Source organism: Lolium rigidum, chromosome 7 (assembly GCF_022539505.1).
Source record: "Lolium rigidum isolate FL_2022 chromosome 7, APGP_CSIRO_Lrig_0.1, whole genome shotgun sequence".
Lineage (NCBI taxonomy): Eukaryota > Viridiplantae > Streptophyta > Magnoliopsida > Poales > Poaceae > Lolium > Lolium rigidum.
In genome coordinates, this window is record NC_061514.1 from 100,007,113 (window position 1) to 100,022,292 (window position 15,180).

The window sequence follows — 15,180 nt, forward strand, 5'->3', positions numbered from 1 at the left end:
TGATGATCCCTTCAACAAGATTCTCCAAAATCTGACCATTTTTTCTTGGCTTGCATTACAGTTTTGATTGGTTATTTTGTCATATACTCTCATATCCCCTTTGAGTTGCAGTTGTTAATATCTATGGAAGAAGGATTTGATCACAAATTCATCTTCCAATTTGTACATTTAAGGGACTTTGATGTTCAGATGGGCTGGGCCAGCAAGATTTGTCATATACTCTCATATCCCCTTTGAGGACTTCAAACTCTATCAGCAGGGCTGGGCCGGCAAAATTGGGGGCCTGTGTGAAAACTTAAAATGGGCCCTCATATCATAAGAAAAATGAAACTAATGGACAATTATAGTGTATACCGGCTTAGACTGGCGTTTAAACTGAAGAACTGCTTTTACCACATGTAGATTCTATTGTAAAATTGTCTTAAAACCCATTTTAAGAGGAAACATATTTTAAAACTTGATCAGACTGACTACCGGTCTGACCGTGATTACCTACGTCTAATGGTTTTCATAGATTTGAACTGTATGGGTTTTCAAAACTAGAACAAAGACTTAGCATGTAAAGATATGCCAACAAATACATGCACACAGACAATCCCATTATAAGAACTACCCTCCGAGAAACAAAATAACACTATATTTGAAACTAGAATATTTTTCAAGAGTAGGCTGCAATCGGGATAACAAAAGAATGTCCTACTTTTGATCAATGCTAATCAAGATTTTATATCTTGCAATCGGAATAACAAAAAAATCGGAGAAAGATTTTATATCGTAGGCTACAATCAGAATAATAAAAGAAGAAAATAAACAAAACAAGCTGCATCATAGGCTGCAACCGAAATAACAAAACAAAGAAAATAGTAAACCAAACGGTTCAGCAAGGATCATACCTGCAACGTCTGACCCTTCAGAGCTTTAGCATGTAAAGATATCCCAACAAATACATGCACACAGTGACACAGACAATCCCATTATAAGAACTACCCTGTGAGAAATAAAATAACACTACATTTGAAACTAGAATATTTTTCAAGAGTAGCCTGCATCTCTATCCATTTGGTGTCAATTCTTGTAGTAGTCAGCAACATCATGCTCCTCCCATAGTGCCATGTCTGCACACTTGCATCATAAGTATCAGCATTATAGCATCAGTTGACAATGGACCCAAACATGAGCAAATCCCTTGGTTCAGTACTGACATCAGTTGGTGGTTCCAGAGAAGGTATTTCCGGGCAAATATAGTTTTGTTTTTTGTCAGTAAAAATGGCCAAACTACAGAGCACTTTTGAATGCATATGTGTGTCATGAATACTGTGAACACTCGATTCATATTTTTTTCAAAAGATTGAGCACTTCAGAGGCTAGGAACGAAGTCACATGACAATGAAGTACCATGTTTTATTCCAACCATACAGCTACTGTAGAAGAATAAAGCTCCAATCCAATTACATGCTTCATAGCATCTGGCATGGCAAAATAATTAATCATACTACTTAGCATTCACTTCAAGACATATAGGATATGTAGATTGTGTTCAATTCTGTAGCGGCTTCTCGCATATTCATTCGCTCATTTGGGGACTCGCTTGCGCAAGAAAGAGCCACTTTCAGCAGTGACAGCAGGCAAAGGTGGACTTCGTTTTCTTCTTCCAGGTTAGCTCGAGAACAGTCCTGGCATTCTTCCACAAGATAAGCATCAAGGATACCAAGTATCTGATCGGGAAAGTTCCTTCTGACAAAGTTGACGATACTAAGCCCGTCGCAGAACATAGGATCGGTTGGCCTTCTTCCTGTTAGCATCTCCAGAAGTACTATCCCGAAGCTGTACACATCTCCAGATGTTGATAGGTAGCTACCTCCGGCGTACTCTGAATACCAGGTAAAATGTGCAACATAAGTTATTGTTCACATAAATACCCATTTCGGTACCGCATAAGAAAATTTGCAAGAAGAAACATATTTGTTACCTGGAGCAATATATCCAATAGTCCCCTTCAAAGTTATTGTACCAATTGAACTCGAATCCCCAGCAGGTGCTGACTTGGATTTCATGTAGAACCTTGCAATGCCGAAGTCTCCCAAATGAGCTGTCATATCGTAATCTAGGAGGATATTGCTGGGCTTCAAATCACAGTGAATAATAGGGCTCTCACAGTCATGGTGTATGTATTGCAATGCATCAGCTATATCAACAGCTATTTTCATTCTTCGAGATAGGTCTAGTTGATTTCGGGCATTTCTATCTCCTGCCAGGTGCAGCCAAGTATCCAAGTTGCCATTGGGCATGAACTCGTACACTAGAGCTTTGAAATCATTTCCTCGATTATCAACTGTTGAGCATGCGGTCAGAATTGGAAGAAGATTCCGGTGCCGAATGTTTCTCAGCGCTTTACATTCTGAGACAAAACTCTTATCCGCACCTTGCATGTCAAGGTCAAAAACTTTCACAGCCACAATCATGTGATCTTGGGTTAGCTTTCCTCTGTATACTAAACCGCAGCTTCCTCTCCCAATCAAATTAGACTGTGCGAAGTTTTCTGTAGCTTGTGCTAGATCCTTATAAGAAACTTTAAAGAATCGTTCATCCGAAGAAGGCAATGATAACTGCAGCCTTAACATTCTCTTTCTGAAGAAGGTAAAGTAGACCAGCAATATGAGTGATATGATGCCTAATACGGGGACCAATACTATGACCAAATAGTGTTGCCATCTAGATCTTCTCTGAGAAACAGTGGGGCATGAAGGTATATGTAGATCCACTACACCTCCACAAATCCTCAGATTGCCTTTAAGCGAAATGGCTGACGTATTTTTGAATACTCCATTTATTGGTACTTCTCCTTCAAGATGATTGTCAGACAGATCCAACTGGGTCAGAAGTTGAAGTTCGCTTAGAACAATTGGGATAGAGCCTGAGAGGTTGTTATGTGAAAGGTTGAGCACAATCAAGCCGCTAAGACTTCCCAGAGATATGGGAATGCTTCCTGAGAGAAAGTTCCAACCCATGTTGACGGCTTGCAATTGCTGACATGTGCGCAAAGTAGGAGGAATTTCCCCGGTAAGTTTGTTGGATGAAAGATCTAGATAGTTGAGTTGTTGAAGATTACTGATGTACGGAATTTGGCCTTCTAGACTGTTGTGGGATAATGCACATTGACTAATTGTGGCTACTCTAAAAATCTCTTCTGGTATATGGTTTTGAAGATTGTTATAACTGAGGTCTAATAATGATAGTTGCTGAAGGTTCCCAAAACTTGATGGTATGGGACCATGGAATTGGTTATTTGCAAGGAACAGTTCCGACAACTGGGAGTTATTGCCAATTGAACTTGGAATCTGCCCTGTAAAATTGTTCTGTTGAAGATACAACCCTTGTAAACTAGCAAGATTTCCAATCCACCCATCAATCAGCCCAGTAAAATTGTTTTCTTCTAGTCCTAGTTTAGTTAGTCTATGGAGGTTTCCTATGCTTGATGGAACTAATCCATATAGCATGTTTCTAGCAAACACGAGATTGTCAAGATTAGACGAAAGGTTGCCTACAGAATTTGGCAAGACTCCTTGTAGCCGATTTCCATAGATTGAAAGCATCTCTAGAAGAGTACAGTTGCTCAATGCGTCCAGGAATTCCCAGCTCCGACTGTCATTTGCTTCAAGACTATTTCCATCGAGACCTAGCCTATTGAGCTTCCGAAGTTTACCAAGAGAAGGTGGGATTTGTCCTCTAAACCCACTATTATATGACAAGTTTATGTGCTGTAGCTCGGATGCATTGCCTAATGAGTCTGGGATAAGACCATCCAGCATGTTACCACCCAAGAAAAGAAGTTGAAGGTTAGGGAGACCATCACCCATGTTAGATGGTAGAGAGCCAACTAGCATATTCAACTCCAAGGCTATTTGATTCAGCAGAGAAAGATTAAAGACGGCCTCTGGGATTCTACCCAATAGCTTGTTTTCACCAAGGAGTAAGTTTGACATCTTGGATAATTTCCCAAACTCATCAGGAATGGTTCCCTCGAGGTGGTTATACATCAGAATAATATGTTCTAGAGAAGTGATATTACCAAGGCCTGGTGGGATGACCCCGGTAAGACCATTGTAGGGAAGCCACAAACGTGTCAGATTGGAGAGAAGGGCTATTTCTGCAGGGATTTCACCCACCAATAAGTTCCTTGAGAGGTCCAACACCCTTAAGCTGGAGCAGTTTGTGAGTGTCACTGGAATACTCCCCTGCAGTGAGTTGTAACTCAAGTCAAGAAACATCAGCTCTTGCAGGCGGCCAAGATGAGGAATCTGACCAGAGAACTTACTTCCAGAGAGGTTAAGAGAAGCAAGATATGACATGTTTCCAAGGGAAGGAGAGATTTGCCCAACCAAACTCTGCTCAGGTAGGTCCAGTGCCTCAACGCGATCAGGTTGTGTGAGGCTGCACTTCACGCCCTGCCAGTTGCAGAAGTGGATACTGGTGTTCCATGAGCTCAAGGCTCCTTTCGGATCGTCGGTGATGGCGCGCTTGAAATCAAGGAGCGACAGCATATCTGTATCGTTCCCAAGGAGGACAGCACAAACACTGATCCCAGCTCCATAAGAAAATAGCAAGAGTGCCAATACTAGGAGCACGGAGAGTTTCATGGGATAGCTTTGTGGCTCACTGCTTTGTATGGCGAAATTGGAGTTTAACTCTGCAGGATTCGGTTATAACAAAATCTGAAAGAAGCGAAGTAAGGTAAATGAAAGTTGAGGAAAGTATCCATGAAGAAGAGAAGAAGCAGTGCACCTCACCCAGCCACATCTTGTTGACTTCAGTGGAGACGAGTGTTGTCGTTCACACTTCGGCGAGTAATTAAGTAGCTCAGAGACTGAGTTGGCGTTACAGACCATCCACCGTTTAATATTCATGCTTACATTGGCAGCTTTGACTCCTTCACAAATATATTCTACTACGGTACTGCCGGCCAGCCTAATTTGTTTTAAGCAAACTCAGCCATGTATGCATGGCATATCCCCATCCCTTGTCGCTTGTACACTTTGTTTGGAACACCACGAGCTTTGCAACAGTAAACCTTGATGATGTGATGCCGTATAGTTCAAAATAAAGGGTTTATATAAGTGCACTATGCAGTACTTCTGAACATCTCAAGTACCGTATGTTAGTGTATTTCTACTTATTTATATGTTTCAGAATGCGTGTGGGCTGTGTACTGAAACTCGGCGCAAACTGCAGAGACCAGGGGATCAATATAATCTAAAACAAAGCGTGTCCTAATATTGACCTCTTCTGGGGCCGAAGTCTTCTACGATGCGCACGCGTGGAGCCAGGATTCCCCAACTTTCAACCTGAATTTAAGAAGCTCTCGGCCAATATAAAATCCATCATTTTCAACTCGATTTCTAGAAGGAAAAAATCGCACCTCGGATTTTATAGGGTGCGGCGCCATCACCGGCGACGGAGAAGAAGGTTGCGACGCCCTAACCGTCGACGGAGACGGAAATGGTCCTCGCCATCGGCGGCCAGATGCGCCGTCGCCGTCGCCGGGCCAGCGGGAAGGGAGTTGGGGGTCGCTGGGCTGGCGGTGCCGCTCTGCCACCAGCCCTTCTGAACATCCTGGGCCAAACCACCCGTGTGCGGGGTGACAGCGTGGGTACCTGCGTTCATCTCCATGGATACGTAGTAATAAGTTAACTATGGTTTTTTTTTTCTTTCGAAAGGTCCAGCAATAGCTGGCTCCATATATTAGCAGACAATTTACAGAGTGCCCTAAGGGCATGTACATTGATTTAGACAGATGCTGTCTGTAATACTACTCCACGTAATCTATAAACAATGATATAGACAGTGTATACAATAGTCTGTCTGTAAGTTATCTATTTTTAGTCATAACTCTATGTGAGTATAAGTTATAGACATCTTTCATACAACAGCAAAAATGGTGTCTGTAAGCTGTCTGTAAGAAGCCTACAGACTGTCTGTAACTTTACAGACAGCCTCCTTCTCTCTCCTCATTATCTTTCCTCCACATCACCAAAATCACCTGTAACTATCTCTTACAGACAGCTGAGTCATCACCATTGTACATGCCCTAAGGCCAGAAGTAATCAGAAAAGAAAATGTAAAAGAAACAAGGAAGATGAAAAAAAAAGGGGACAAAACGGCTCAAGGAGGTTCCGAGAGCAGCTTGCGCAAAGCCTTGGCACCGGCGAACGCCCACTCCTGAGTCTCATCCTTGATGCAGCAAGAAATCTGCGAAACTGAGCACTCCTTGTCCCTGAAAATCCTGGGCGTTGCGCTCTCGCCAGATGCTCCAGCAAATCAGGATTAACAGCGAGCCCACATCCTTCCTGTGTTCCGCCGGTGTGGCCTTCATCCAACTCTCTCTGAAGGCGGAAATGGAGCCAGTTTCGCTCTGTAAAGCGGTGGTCACCCCCTCGCAGTGTTCCCAACCCGCCAAAGAATGCCAAATCTGCTTGGCGAAGGGGCACTCAATCATCAGATGCACCGAAGTCTCGAGGTTGCGCATGCAAAGCGGACAGAAGTAATTGTTGGGCCACTCGCACCGTTGAAGACGGTCGGCACACCACAAACGATCCTGGAATAGAAGCCATGCGAAGAATTTGTGTTTTGGCGGCCCCCAGGTTCTCCACACATCCATCTTCAGCGACGAGCGTGCCCGACCCTCAAACTGAATACGGTAGGCTGATTTTGTTGAGTATTGACCATCCTTTGTGAGAATCCATGTGATGGACTCTGGAACGCCTGTTTGCAACTCGATCGGAGCCAGGCTGATCATTCTCCAGGCATGGCGGAATTCCTCTAGGATTGGCAGCGAGAGGCGGTGTCTGAGATCGGCCACCCATTTATTGCCATCTAGAGCTTGCGCTACGGAGCGTTGTTTGCGTTGGGAGTGAGCAAAGAGGAGAGGGAAGGTATGGCGCAGAGGAGCATCGCCGAGCCAATTAGATTCCCAGAACTTCGCCTTATTTCCGTCACCAATACGGACGCGAGTAGCCGTCGCGAAGAGGTCACGATCCAGCTGATCGCAGGGCGTGGGCATGCCAACCCATGGCGCTCCGGCTCAGTCCATTCAAACCACAACCAGCGCAAGCGCAAGGAGCGACCGAATAGCGTGAGGTTTGGCAAGCCCAAGCCACCGTGGTCGATGGGTGAGCACACCTTGGACCAGGCGATCTTGCACTTGCCGCCAGCAATGTCGTTCTCCTCGGCGCCTGTCGTTGCCTATTCGACGGTACTCCAGAGGAGGGATCCTCATGGAGGGAAGAAGAAGTACGGGCCATAGGGCGGAGAGCGGGACGGTGGTACGCGATTTACCCAGCTTCGGAACACCTGCTCGAGGACAGGGCCTACTGCTGCTTGTCTGGAATTATCTGGGCGCTTTCGCGTTGTTACAATGAGTTGTGGTTGTGCCTCTAGGGCTCCCGGGATCCGGCTTATATAGGCGCACGGATCTAGGGTTTACATGGAGACTCCTAACCGGAATACAAGTTGCCCAACTACGGTACAATATCTTGCCGTGTACGTCAAAGATCCGCCTTCCTTCTAGGACGTGCTGGATCCGGATACTTCATGGGCCTTCACGGATCCGGCCTCCTTCGTAGGTCGGTTGGGATCCGGCTTCCTGCTCCTGGACTGGACTCCATCCTTCAGGATCTACAGCAACTGGGCCGCCCAATGGGCCACATGACACACCACCGTCTGTGGGCCACCCGGGCTTGCCGGATCTAGGCCATGCCTTTGATATACCCATAAAGTATACCCACAACAGTAGCCCCCGAAGTTCTCCGAGATTCATCATTCCTCCGACTTCATTCAGCTCGGATCCGAAGAGAATCTTGAAGAGCTTCAAAACCTTTACTTGTTTCCGACATCATTTTTTCGGAAATCATCTGTCCTTCAGTAACGATAATGTAACGGAGTTTCCATCTTTCCCGCGCACAACTTCCTCCTTTCCCGCGCTAAATTTTCAGAGATGCGAATCTTTAGCCGAAAATTTCGGGAGCGCACGGTTAAGTTACCTCCACGTTGTTTTACCGCTTTTAACCTAAGACACGCGTCATGCATCCAACGGCGAGACCGTTCAGTTTCCACCGCTGGATCTGAAACACGAATCTCCACGCGAGGTCTATAAATATCCCTCACGAGCGGTAACTTCCCATTCTTTCACCGCATCTTTCTCTTCTTCTTCTTCCTCGCGCCGCGCCGCCCGCCAGATCTGAACTCCGGCGAACTCACGCCCGGGGAGCTTCTCCCGCTGCCACTCCAAGGTCTCCCTCGACCTGAGATCTGCGTGTTTGATCGGGATTTTTCCTCCGCCGCCGTTTCGTGGTCTTCTGAAGCGCAACGCTGCTAGTCCGGCCAGTACAACCTCGCCGGCGTCCCACGGAACCACCGCGCCATTAACGGTAAGTGCACCGGCCCTGTAGAAGAAGAAGTGTAGCGTAGATTCCGATTACTCAAATAGTTTGCATGGGTGTAGCCGGAAGCATGCCACTCGATTCACCACCTTTGTACTGATAATTCTCCGAGTAGCCCAAATCTCAGTTCGTTAGAACCAATCTGTCCGGATCCCATAGCATATCTACCACCATATGTTTCCGACATCCGGCTAGCTCAACCATTTTCCGCATCTTCCAGCACCACTCCAGGCCGGATCCCCTCCCTCAAAGAGCTTCAAGAAGAACTCGAGGGTCAAGCGAGAATGGCGGCCAAAGTGCGGGAGGCGGAAAACAAGAGAGCTTCCAAGGCTCGGATCCGCGAAGGAGAATGGGGTCAATGGTGGCCCTGTGAAACCACCGAGCGTGGAGCTTAGAGAGCTCCGAACGAGGTATGATCTCCGCCCACTTGGAGCTTCATACGCGACACCGACGTCCCCAAGCCCGGAGCCGGTGAAGTAGTTATGACCAAGGCTTGGGTGGAGCGCGGGCTGTCGCTTCCTGCTCGGAGTTTTCCTCTCCATCCTCAACACATATGGGCTCCGGCCTCACAATATCTGCCCAAACTCATACCTCCTCCTCTCCAACTTTGCAACACTTTGCGAAGGGCATCTTGGAATCCGACCGGATGTCAAGTTATGGCAGTTTTCTTCCGAGTGAAGAAGGAAACGAAGGACAAAGCAATGGTGAGCTGTGGGAGCATGACGTTCATGCTCCGACACTGGACGCATGTATCCACCACATGACTCGCACGAATCCGTCCGGTGCTTGGAACGCCGGATGGTTCTATGAAAAGAACGCTTCAGTTCCGGACATCCACGACGGTCTGCCCAAGTTCGTCAATGAGCCTCCGGAAGAACTCGCGAGCTGGAGCTTCGTTCCCTCACTCGCTCAAACCCCTATCCTGGAGAAAGCGGCGCGGAGAATATCTTGGTTAGTCCACGACGGGCTAACCGGAGCTCAACTTACTCTTAGCTGGTTCACCCGGCGGATCCAGCCACTGCGGCATAATGCGCGGTTGATCTGCGCATACACCGGGGCGGACGACCTGCTCCGGGCTACCCGCCACGACCTTCCGGCTGACTCCCTCAAAAGGAGAATCAAAACGCTCGTGAAGATAGGCTGGGGCCAACCGGTCCCGGAATTGATCAAGGATATCTACACAAACAACCAGTGTCCTCCGGTAAGCTCTGTTTCCTTCGTTACTTCAAACTTCACAAGTTTTTGGATGTTGACTTTAACCTTTATTTGTATTCCCCCCAGCTCGATACTTTGGCGGAGGAAAACTTTCACACCATTCTTCGTGTCCCTGTCAGTGGCGACGCGGCGGAGGAGGTTCCGGACGACGAAGAGGAGGAAGAGGAACAGGCACCCCGCAAGGAGGCCCCTCGACCTTCGAAGCGTCCCCGCGCCAAAGCTTCCGGCTCAGAAGCCGGAGCCAGCGGCGAGGCCTCCGCCAAAAAGCCCAAAATCATAAAGCCACCTCCGCTGAACTCGAAGAAAGCGGAGCGTGAACGTCTGAAAATGCTTTCAACAGCTGGCAAAAGCTCGCGCCCCATCATCCCCGGCGCCCCGTAAGTTTCCGAGTATGGTGCATCTCTATTTTGATGAAGTTATTTCTTATGTGATCCCTTTCACTCATTTGCAGGAATCCGAGTACCGCCGCCACCCGGACCACCAGCCAAGAACCCATTACCAAGTACATGAAAAAGTCTCCGGCTGTTGGTCCCCCTACTCCAGCTCCGCCAAGCACATCTCACACTGCTCCTCAGCCGTCCCCCCTCAAGCTGATCAATCTCCCCCTCCTGCCGCAAACACTCCACTGGAAATAGTTCCGATTAGCAGCGAAAAGGCAGGCGGAGAAGATCCTAAGGCCAAAGGCCCTGCTCAAGATGAAGCAGAAGTACAAGGCCAAGGAGAAGCTGAAGTCACTTCTTCTGAGAGAGCCGGAGCCGATGCTGGCGATGTCGTCGTATTTCCTAAGAACTTTGGAGATCCGGCTGACCTCACTTCCACCCCCAAGGCATATGCGACTAAGTTTTTCAACAAACTTACTGAGGCGGAGAAATGGGAGCTTGAACAAGACTTGCTCAACGCCATGCTGAACAACGCCTGGGGGAAACCTGATGTCGCCACATCGAAGATTCAGGACTTCAAGAAGGACGTCGGCCAATTCTTCGACAAACTCATCTGCAAGCAAAAGGTACTCCCCAGTAGCCCCCAAGCATGTAGGCGGAAACTTAAATACTAGTTAGCGCTTAAATGCTTAGACAAAGATTACTTCTGGAGAGATTTTTAAATTGAAGCAGTAGCCCCCAAGCATTATGGCGGAAAGGTTCCGGCAATAATGCTCGAAGAACCCACTGTTACAGGCGGAATTTTTACTCCTGCTCTGTCTATATTTTACAGGAACAGCAGGCGCTGCATTACGAGCTGCACAAGAACATTGCCCTTCAGCGCCGCGTTACCCTGAGTCAGGCGGAAAATATCCGGACTCTGAAAAATGAAAATGCAAAACTGAACAAACAACTGGCGGACGCCCAAGGTTGGTTTCCGCCCTTTCTCATCATTAATTCACGTTCCGACCTTGAACTTGTTTTTGACTTATGTTATTATAGGCGCATCCTCTTCCCTTGTCACAGCCTCCTCGGAACTTGAGAACCTGCGCTCCTCGTACCAAGAATTGGAGACGAAACTAATGGAGGCGGAACAAAAAAGGGAGCAGGCCGAGAAACAGCTGGCGGAGAAAAACTCCCAGCTGACCAGGGAAAAGGGCGAATTCTTGTTGAAGAGAAATGCGGACAGTGAGACCATCAAGAGGCAGCAGAAAGAGCTCAATGGACTCCGGAGATATATGGAGACCGCAGAACGTCATTGGGATTTGCTCAATGAATACATCCTGGGTATGAAACCGGAACTTTAAACAGATGTCTGATTTTTGTTTGCGCTCCATCTGCTGCTTATATCGATTATCTCATGCGAGACCGCTTGGATACCCGGAAAAACGTCGGAATCTGTTCCCCCGAGACGACCTTCTTCAACTTGTAGGCGATGATTGCAAAGATCTCATCTCCGCCTCCCGGAAGATATGCCACAACTTATCCATCAAAAGGAGTCGCACTTGCGGACTGCGCAAACTTGTTAAGAAAATGGACGTTCTTCCGGAACTGGTGACGGATCTTCAAGCATCATCAGCCCGAGGCGCAGCGGCGATGGCCTTAACTATGTGCTTGGCGCATAACCCGGAGCTTGATCTTGACGGGATAACCACAGGTGTTCCTCCAGATGCAAACGTTGGTGCGCTCCTGGATGCAGTGAGTGGTTATGATACCCGCATTGCGCGCAGGATCCGGCACGAGGAATTTTACGACAAGGTCGTTCTTCCTGCTGACGAACCACTTGAAGCCGAACTTCAAAAGGAGCGCGACGCGGAAGCCCGACCTGCGGAATCCGGAACCCAGTTCACCTGGACCAGCTCCAAGGATACTCCCCAAGATGAACCCAAGGACAGCGCTGCAACCTTGGAGGAGGATGAAGAGAGCAGTGAAGATGTGTCATCTCCGGCCGAGGACACTGAGGAAGGGGATCCAAAGGGCAAAATCTCTCCGGCTAAAGAGGATCCAAAGGACGAAACCTCTCCGGCTACGGAGGATTGAAAACTTTATTCCTGCGGGAAAAGACAATGCATCATTTTGGCCCCAGTGAGGGTTTGTAATATAACTTAAATTCTTAAGTAGCTAGGAACGAAACAATTATGCATGGGCGGAAAAAACTTATCCTGCTATCCATTATATTATTTGCATGTTTCGTTTTATGGAAAGCAAGTGCTGATGTTATATTTTCCGGCTTGCCCATTTGACCTTCCACGAGCCGGAAGACTTGTAGCCGGAAATGCTCGCCAGCGGCGACGAAGCCCAATGGCGATCCGTCCATAACAGCGGAAACAAGCCCCCAGCCCAAGTGCCGGAAGTCGCTACCAGGAATCCATGAGTTTGCAACAGAAAATACTTTCACCAGAAAACTTAAGCTTACGTCCTAAAGGACGATTTTGAAAATCACAACTTTCATACACGCCTAGGCGGAAAGATCCGACTTCTGCGGTTTTAGTCGGAAAAAACATACAAGATCCAAAAATGAAAAGTTAAAGGAGGTAAAAGACTCTAAGAGTGAACCAAAAGCTTTATTTCATTGATCATGTATCATATATATTACAATGTATGTAATTCTATGCTAAGTGTGGAAAGGACGTAGCTGTGCAATGTCCCAAGGACGTTCTGTTTCGTCGTAGATGTCATCCGGATCTTCCCTCTTGCGTTTCCGACGCCAATTAGCAGGTCTATCCTTTAGCTCTCGGAAATCAACAAGGTAGTACGATCCGTTGTGAAGCACTTTGCTAACGACGAAAGGCCCTTCCCATGGAGATTGCAACTTGTGATCTTTCACCTGGCGAAGGCGGAGAACCAGGTCTCCGGCCATGAACGAGCGATTTTGGACTCGACGGCTATGATAGCGTCGGAGCCTGCTGCGGTAAATGGTGGAGTGTTAGTACGCTAAGTTCCGAGCTTCTTCGATCGGGTCCACGAGATAGGCTGTGCGGCCTCGTCGGCGGTTTCTTCATCGTAGGCGGAGACTCGCGGTGAATCATGGATGATGTCGGAGGGAGCACGGCTTCGGATCCGTATACCGGGAAGAACGGAGTGAATCCTGTTGACCTGTTGGGAGGTAGTTCGTAGACTCCACGGGACGGAGTCTAACTCCTCAGCCCAAGCTCCGAGCTGCGCGGCGCAGCGGTTCTTCAAGGCGTGGTTTTATTCCGGATAAGAGGAGTACATTGGCTCTTTCGACCTGACCATTGGATTTGTGGATGAGCCAGCGATGCCAGGTCTAGTCGGATCCCAACGTCATGGCGGTAATCCTTCAATTCTCCTTGGGCGAAGTTTATGCCATTATCGTGATTATCTTTGTGCGGGATGCTGAATCTCGTCACGAGGCTGCGAACAAATTTGAATGCGGTAGCACCGTCGGCTTTTCTCCATGGCTTTGCCTCGATCCATTTACTGAATTTATCAATAGCGACCGGGAGGTACTCAAAACCGCCAGGAGATGATTTCTTTAACTTACCAACCATATCAAGCCCCCAGACCGCGAACGGCCAGGTGATAGGGATGGTCTTCAGCTCTTGGGCTGGAGCGTTTGGTTGAGTAGCATAGTACTGACAGCCTCGGCAAGTTTTCACCAACTTATCAGCATCTTCTTTAGCTGTGAGCCAGTAAATTCCGAGCCGAAAAGCTTTAGCAACGAGGGATCTGGGAGCGGCGTGATGCCCGCAATCCCCTGCGTGGATCTCTCTGAGAATTTCAATGCCATCTTGATTGGAGACGCATTTGAGAAAAACTCCAGTTGCACTTCGTTTGTAGAGCTGTCCATCGACTATCGTGTAGGATCTTGCTCGTCTGATGATCTGTCGTGCGAGAACCTCGTCCTGCGGCAACTCGATCAATGAGGAAGTCCGGGGAAAGGCTGCGTCCAAGCCGGAATGATAGCCATCACTTCCTTTGCCGGAGATACTGCCACCTCTGGGTTTTCGGGTTAGCGCCCTTCTGCGAGGGTATCAGTAGGTGCTCCGAGGAAAATGCCGGGCGAATTTGTTTCTGCCGGATCCGAGCTTGGATAGCATGTCGCGCATTGCGTTATCGTCTCTCCTGACGTACTTGACTTTGTATCCGAGGAAGCACTTGGCGATCTCGTCAACTTCGTCTCTATAGGCCGCCATGACGGAGTTTCTGGCGTTCCAGGTTCCAGCTACTTGTTGTGCCACCAGGTCGGAATCTCCACAGCATATGATGTGCTTGATCCCAATTTCCTTAGCGGTGCGCAGATCGTGTAGTAGAGGCTCATATTCCGCCATATTGTTTGTAGCTTCGAAGTGAATCTGCAGAACATACTGCAGTTCTTCTCCGGTAGGGGACTTCAGGGTGACTCCGACTCCTGAGCCTTGATGCTGCTTGGATCCATCGAAGTGCATGACCCATGTTCCCGGTTCCGGCTCCGGATTTGCATTCGGAGCTTACGTCCAATGCTGCTCCGAAATCTGCCAAGACTTGGGATTTAACCGCGAGTCCTAGGCTTGTAAGCGATGTCGAAGGCGGATAACTCGATGCCCCATTTTGCCGTACGTCTGTTGCGTCGGCATTGTTGAGAATCGTCGGCGGCGGAGCCTTGCTCCCACGGCCATTCTTGGGTGCTCTTGGAAGTAGTGTCTCGGCTTCCGGCTTAGGAAAACTCCGTATGCTGGCTTACGAAAGTGAGGTATCTACGCTTGGATGCATCGGAGACTTGACGTGTAATAGACGGGGCCTTTGGACTCCGTGCTCAAATCCTTCTTCCTTCGCACCACCACGATTGGTGATAACTGTTGGTAGCCGCCCGCCTTGAAAGGAAGCATAGGCTCGGCTTCAGTGGGCTGCGGTATTGGTGGGGATAGGAGAGTATGTTCTTCAACCCTGACGCCAAATCGGCTGCCCCTCATCAGAGACAAATTTGTCACATTTTTCTTGACTTCATATAGAGGTAGGGGCTTTCTCATCCAAGGCAGCTAACAAATCTACCCGGTGCACTTAGCGCAGCCGGTTAATCGTTACTCTTTGAGACAAGTTGGCCTTTTGATGTTCGGGATAGCCTTGATTTTTCCGGGTTAGCCGGTGCTTGTGAAAACAATGAAGCCAAG

At 48.1% G+C, this 15,180-nt stretch overlaps 1 protein-coding gene across 1 annotated transcript; it reads right to left on the reverse strand.

Moving 5' to 3' along the window:
* Window positions 1-1,381: 1,381 nt before the first annotated feature.
* Window positions 1,382-5,221, reverse strand: LOC124676983 (receptor kinase-like protein Xa21). The gene is made up of 2 exons (XM_047212993.1): window positions 1,970-5,221; window positions 1,382-1,870 (listed from the first exon to the last, which is right to left on the reverse strand). Exons 1-2 carry the CDS (start codon window positions 4,635-4,637, stop codon window positions 1,509-1,511), a joined length of 3,030 nt encoding a protein of 1,009 aa, XP_047068949.1. The 5' UTR covers window positions 4,638-5,221; the 3' UTR covers window positions 1,382-1,508.
* Between the last annotated feature and the right edge of the window lie 9,959 nt (window positions 5,222-15,180).